The sequence below is a fragment of the Nerophis lumbriciformis genome, linkage group LG11 (genome assembly GCF_033978685.3).
Source record: "Nerophis lumbriciformis linkage group LG11, RoL_Nlum_v2.1, whole genome shotgun sequence".
Lineage (NCBI taxonomy): Eukaryota > Metazoa > Chordata > Actinopteri > Syngnathiformes > Syngnathidae > Nerophis > Nerophis lumbriciformis.
The window spans coordinates 41,799,019-41,805,827 of NC_084558.2; the positions used below are offsets into that span (position 1 = coordinate 41,799,019).

Consider the following 6,809-nt stretch of genomic DNA (forward strand, 5'->3'; position numbering starts at 1 on the left):
TAACTGTTAGCATTTTATTCTTGACAGTAATATATGTACACATAGAATAGGATTGTAGCATTTATATTTCATAATGCTTGACTTCCTCTGGCTGTTTTTCAGGATCTCCACCTTTCTCCAAGTACAGGTCGTTGTACGGATATTGTTTTGGTGCCTGGAACGTTGGAGATAAAGCATAGAAGTAACATGTTGGTGAGGTTATGTATTGAATATAATTTGGGGATGAAGAAGACAACATTCATGTAAAATGTATCGAATAGGAGGAATATTACTGAAAAATAAAAATGCACAAATAAAATTTAAAAAAAGACTAATGAGGATTTATTTATTTATCATGTTGCATAATACATATTTGTTGTAATATAATTCTATATGGATACCCCCTACTTTGTCCATGTAAAATTACTACCTTTCTTGTCTTATGTATGACTTTCTATTAGGGATGTCCGATATAAGCTTTTTGCCAATGCAGCTGAGATAGGCTCCAGTGACCCCCCGCGACCCCAAAAAGGGACAAGCGGTAGAAAATGGATGAATGGGTGGATATCAACCGATACCGATATCAACCGATACCAATACATACAGTCGTGGAATTAACACATTATTATGCCTAATTTGTACAACCAGGTATGGTGAAGATAAGGTCCTTTAAAAAAAATAAATAAATAAATAAAATAAGATAAATAAATTCAAAAAATTTTCTTGAATAAAAAAGAAAGTAAAACAATATAAAAACAGTTACCGGTACATAGAAACTAGTAATAAATGAAAATGAGTAAAATTACCTGTTAAAGGTTAGTACTATTAGTGAACCAGCAGCACGCACAATCATACTGTATTGATATATATTGATATACAATGTACGAACCAGAATATTAATAACAGAAAGAAATAACCCTTTTGTGTGAATGAGTGTGAATGGGGGAGGGAGGTTTTTTGGGTTGGTGCACTAATTGTAAGTGTATCTTGTGTTTTTTATGTTGATTTAATTAAAAAAAAAACAAAAAAAAAACAAACAAAAAAAAAACGATACCGATAATAAAAAAAACGATACTGATAATTTCCGATATTACATTTTAAAGCATTTAAAGCATCTCTACTTTCTATAATTATATAGCGACAGTGGAACCTCGACTTACGAACCCCTCTAATTGCAAACGTTTCGATTTACGAGCTTTTACATTGAGCCAAATGTGCGAATCATGTCTCTGTGTACGAATGCTTCGTTCATTCATTTTGCGTTCTGCCTGCAGGCAAAAAGCAGGGCGCAGCATTGTTGCGCAGTTGGAGTTCTCCATGTCACTTTCTGCTAAGGACACAACTTGTCACTACTCAGTGCTTCAGCCTGTGTACCTTTTGGTCTGTGTTTTTTCACCTTTTGACAAGTTTTGTCCATTTTGCTAACTCGATATAGGTCCCAAAAACTCAACAGACCAGCGTGGAAAGAAGGACGGAATTGCTGTGGAGTTATAAAAAAACCTTTTTAAAATGTTTATTATTGTAGCAACATGGTTGTTAAAGTTAAGGATTTTGGTGATTTTTGATCGCCTGTGAGGACACCAAAGGGACTTCTGTGTGTGTGTGCGTGTGTTGGCAGAGCATCACATACAGAGAACAGCAGCTTGTTGTTGCTGTTGTTGCTCTGACTTGTTAATAAAAAGAAAATTGATCCATCACCCCCTTATGTTTGTTTGATACACAGTAGGGCTGGGCGATATGGACGAAAAAGTATATCTCGATAAATTTTTACTTAAACTCGATATTCAATATATATCCCAATATATTTTCTGGTGAAAGTAAACATATATAGATATTCATTTTTGAGCGATATTCACTGAAATTGAAGTGGATGACAACTGTACTGTTAACAGTCAGTGGCACTTTTATTAACCCAGTTAGTCAAAATGGGTATTTACAGCACATAAAATAAACTGCTTAAGTAGCACAGAATTACATAACAAAGAAAATAGAAAAATATTATTTCTTCGTAAAATAAATAACATAGCTGTGCAAATAATACAAAATGTATCAAACGCCGATAAAAAATAAATGTGCAGGCAGGCACTTTTTAATTCCCAGTCAACAATGTAATGGACTGTTACACACGTATGGTTCTGGTCAGCGCCAAGTAAGTGACTTGACTTAATTGTGTGGCTATGATCTTCCTCACTTCGCCATACATTTTCGTGCGAAATATGGCAACTCGGGAACAGTTTTGATTTGGGCTTACACGGTAAACAACTGAAATTAATGTTTTATCCAGACGCATTCTTTTGTCCAAATGTGGCCAAGTAGACGCATTGTGGGCTTCCTGGACGTGGTCTACATCGCTAAAAGAAAAATATAAAGAAGAGAATCCCTCTGCCATCTTCCACTAGTTTTTTTGAATAGATAAATCGCCCGCTTAAATATTGCCTCTTTCTTTACTACGACTCTCTCGTCGTCATTTGGGATGTCTGTTGTGATTTTTCCTTCCTGGTTCCATGTCCCGCCCTATCTTGCCTCTGATTGGCCTGTCCCTAATGTTTTGCCATAATCGCAACTCATCATAGTAAACAACCAACCAATCATAAATTTTCTTATACGTGCAAGCACGTCTTGGAAGGAGGAAGGGGAGGGGTTTAGTAGCGAGTGGGAAGCGGGGAAGAACAAGGAACAACAAATAAGCTGTGGTTGGTCATTTTGACTTCAAATTGGCAGAGGGCGCGGCTCCGTAGCCGCATGCGGCTCTTTGATCACTCTGATGCGGCTCAGCAGCTTACTTGCTGAAACCCCCAATTTTCCCGTGAGACTTCCGGATTTCAGTGTCTCTCGCAGAAAACTCCCGGGATTAATATTCACCGATTTTCACTCTTACGGCCATAATAAGGGCGTGCCATGATGGTACAACATTTGGTGCCCTCTACAATCTGTATTAACAGCGTGCCAGCCCAACACTTGTTATACAATATACATCTTCTGCTTGCACACGTACGTGACAGCAAGGCATACTTGGTCAACAGCCACACAGGTTACACTAACGGTGGTAATATAAAACAACTTTAACACTCTTACTAATAATGCGCCACACTTTGAACCAAAACCAAACAAGAATGACAAACACATTTCGGGAGAACATCTGCACCTTAACACAACATAAACACAACAGAACAAACACCCAGAATCCCATGCAGCCCTGACTCTCCCGGGCTACATTATACACCCCTGCTACCACCAAACCCAGCCCCCACCCCAACCCTGCTCCCTCACACATCACCCCCCCTCTCTCTGTGCGTCGGTTGAGGTGGGCGAGGTTTGGTGGGGGGGAGGGCGGTGTATAATGTATCCCGGAAGAGTTAGGGCTGCATGGGATTCTGGGTATTTGTCCTGTTGTGTTTATGTTGTGTTACGGTGCAGATGTTCTCCCGAAATTTCTTTGTCATTCTTGTTTGGTGTGGGTTCACAGTGTGGTGCATTATTAGTAAGAGTGTTAAAGGTTGTTTTTTTTATACCGCCACCGTCAATGTAACCTGTGTGGTTGTTGACCAAGTATGCCTTGCTGTCACCTATTGAGCAAGCGGAAGCCCCATACAACGTATGGCTGATCAGGCACGCTGGCTGTAGTGGGTGCTATATGCTGTACCATCACGGCACGCATGACGCTGAGCCATTCATTTAAAACCCGTGTGCCGCACCAGCTTTCAAATTCCACATAAAGGTGTGGGCAGCGTGTCTGAGACCCCTGGTTTATACATAGCACAAAGCAAAAAAAAACAACTTTGTATGCAGTGTTATTTCATTTAAAATTTCAAAACATTTTTGCAGCTCCCATTGTTTTCTATAATTTGTGAAACTGGTCAAAATGGCTCTTTGACTGCTAAAGGTTGCCGACCCCTGGGTTAGTGCGTCTGCCTCACAATACGAAGGTCCTGAATAGTTGTGAGTTCAATCCCGGCCTCGGGATCTGTCTGTGTGGAGTTTGCATGTTCTCCCCGTGACTGTGTGGGTTCCCTCCGGGTACTCCGGCTTCCTCCCACCTCCAAAGACATGCACCTGCGGATAGGTTGATTGGCAACACTAAATTGGCTCTAGTGTGTGAATGTTGTCTGTCTATCTGTGTTGGCCCTGCGATGAGGTGGCGACTTGTCCAGGGTGTATCCCGCCTTCCGCCCGCTTGTAGCTGAGATAGGCTCCAGCACCCCCCGCGACCCCGAAGGGAATAAGCGATAGAAAATGGATGGATGGATGGATGACGATATTTTCTTAATTCATATCTTGTTTAAAATGATATCGATATATCGTACAAACTCAATATATCGCCCAGCCCTAATACACAGTACTGTATAGCGCTCTATATTGTGTTCAAAGTGTACAAACCTTAACTAAAATATGGACTTTTGTCGAGGCTGGTATCCATTACTGGGTAAACTGAATAAACTGAAACTGAACTGAATTGAACATTATTCATATTTATATTGTTTCTTATGGAGATATTTGCATCCCTATATGAACTTTTCGATTCACGAAACCGTTCAAGCATCAATTCAGTTCGTAAATCGAGCTTCCTCTGTACTATATGTTTTTTTTTTTGCAACATTTTCTAGTAGTTTTTCCAACTTTGTTGTAAATTTTATACCCGGTAATCTCATAACATTGTTTCCTCATAAATGGTATAATCTTATCCACGTAGATTTACAACTTTTTTCTATTAAATAAGCTTGTCTTTAGTGTCATCCTATACGTAATCATTATAATAAACGTTAAGGGCAGTGGTTCTTAACCTTGTTGGAGTTACCGAACCCCATTAGTTTCATATGCGCATTCACCGAACCCTTCTTTAGTGAAAAATAAAATGTTGGTTTTTTGTCAAATTCAAGACAAAGTTATAAGTTTTTGGTAAGACTTTAGTATGGGGAACATATTCTAAGTAACAAAGACTTAATTTAGAGTTATTTTGACACTAGGGGAACATATAAGGAACAAAGACTTAATTTAGAGTTATTTGGTTAGGGTTAGGGCTTCACGGTGGCAGAGGGGTTAGTGCATCTGCCTCACAATACGAAGGTCCTGAGTAGTCTTGGGTTCAATCCCGGGCTCGGGATCTTTCTGTGTGGAGTTTGCATGTCCTCCCCGTGACTGCGTGGGTTCCCTCCGGGTACTCCGGCTTCCTCCCACTTCCAAAGACATGCACCTGGGGATTAGTTGATTGGCAACACTAAATTGGCCCTAGTGTGTGGATGTGAGTGTGAATGTTGTCTGTCTATCTGTGTTGGCCCTGCGATGAGGTGGCGACTTGTCCAGGGTGTACCCCGCCTTCCGCCCGATTGTAGCTGAGATAGGCTCCAGCGCCCCCCGCGACCCCAAAGGGAATAAGCGGTAGAAAATGGATGGATGGATGGATGGTTAGGGTTAGGGCGTTGTGGTCAGGGTTAGATGATTAGGGTTATAATAAGGCCATGCCGAATAAGGCATTAATAAGTACTTAATAATGCCTAATTAAGAGCCAATATGTTACTAATTTTCCTTAATAAGCAACTAATTAATAGTGAATATGTTCCCCATACTAAAGTGTTACCATGTTTTTTTACTGGTGCACAAAATGAACAGTGCATGAACATCACCTTGTTCAAACAACAAAACCAACACAGTGCATAAACTCACAACAAATTACACAACTGCAAATCAGTGTGACTTCTGCTGTTGCCGTATCCGTAATACGCCGATAGGGAGAAGTTTTTATTTACACAATGCAGTGTTTCCCACAGGACAGGCATCTATTTGTGGTGGTGTGGTCGGGGGGCGGGGGGTGGCGGCGGCAGCTGCGATGACCAAGAAGAACGCGCAGTTGGAATATAATTACATTTTATGTACATATTTATGTACAGATTTGAACAATTAGTGATTCACTGAAATATATTTATTAATTGTGGTTCTTACAAAAAATATATCTTATAAAATATAAAAGCTAAAATGTCTCTTAAAGCTCTGCCCCTTTAATTAGTGAATACTAAATAATTAAACTTTAGCCTACTACTACAACCATATTATTTACCAGCAACATGAAGTGAAACAGAGGCAGAGGTGTCCTGCCACAGTCAGTCAACCTCCTCCTCCTCCTCCTGCTGCTGCTGAACAGGTCGCACCTGTGGTCCGGACTGTAGGCCTACCTCCTCTCCAAGTCGAGCCCTTTTCGGCCGTTGAAAATATTTTTCTATACTCATCTGTGTGAAGGAGTGAACATCCAACATTAGAATTTATTACTAACGAGCAGAACCGCTCTATGTACAGTGCCGTCTAACCTTAAGCGGCAGCAGCTCAACACATGCAGGGTTCAACGTTAAGGTTTTTTTCTACTTGCCTGACTTCTCAAATCTACTTGCCCCAATATTTTTTACTTGTCCTGCCTAGGTTTTTTTCTGGCTGTGTAGTGCTCATGGCTTATATCTTACTAAAATTCTTCCCGTTGACTATTTACAACACTACACAGTATTTATTATTATTATTATTATCTATAATTACATTTAAATGGCATTGCATACATTTAAAATTAAATGCTATTTCACATTATTTGACCAGTAGCAGTTACACCCATCTGAACAGGTCAGCCACCTGTTTAAAGCCCAAACACAGTTGAAATCTTGAAATGAAGGGCCTTTAATGGCCAAAACATTAACCTGGACATTTTAACAGCTGGTTGGCTCAGATTTTATTCTTTTCATTGCATTCACATGCTGCAGTGGACAGTGGACAATTTAGCTTCAGTCCATGTGTGTTTATTGACAGTCAAACAGCGGCGGTGTTAATGAAGCAGCGTCAGGCTGCTCACCGCC

At 40.2% G+C, this 6,809-nt stretch overlaps 1 protein-coding gene across 1 annotated transcript in view; it reads right to left on the reverse strand.

Annotated features, from left to right (window-relative positions):
- The window catches only part of ndufb8 (NADH:ubiquinone oxidoreductase subunit B8), a 15,106-nt gene continuing 8,297 nt past the window's right edge, over positions 1 to 6,809 (reverse strand). The window contains exon 5 of the mRNA XM_061966554.2: positions 1 to 154. Within this exon, the coding sequence (XP_061822538.2) occupies positions 62 to 154 (93 nt within the window). The 3' untranslated portion in view covers positions 1 to 61. The remainder of the gene's footprint in view (positions 155 to 6,809) is intronic.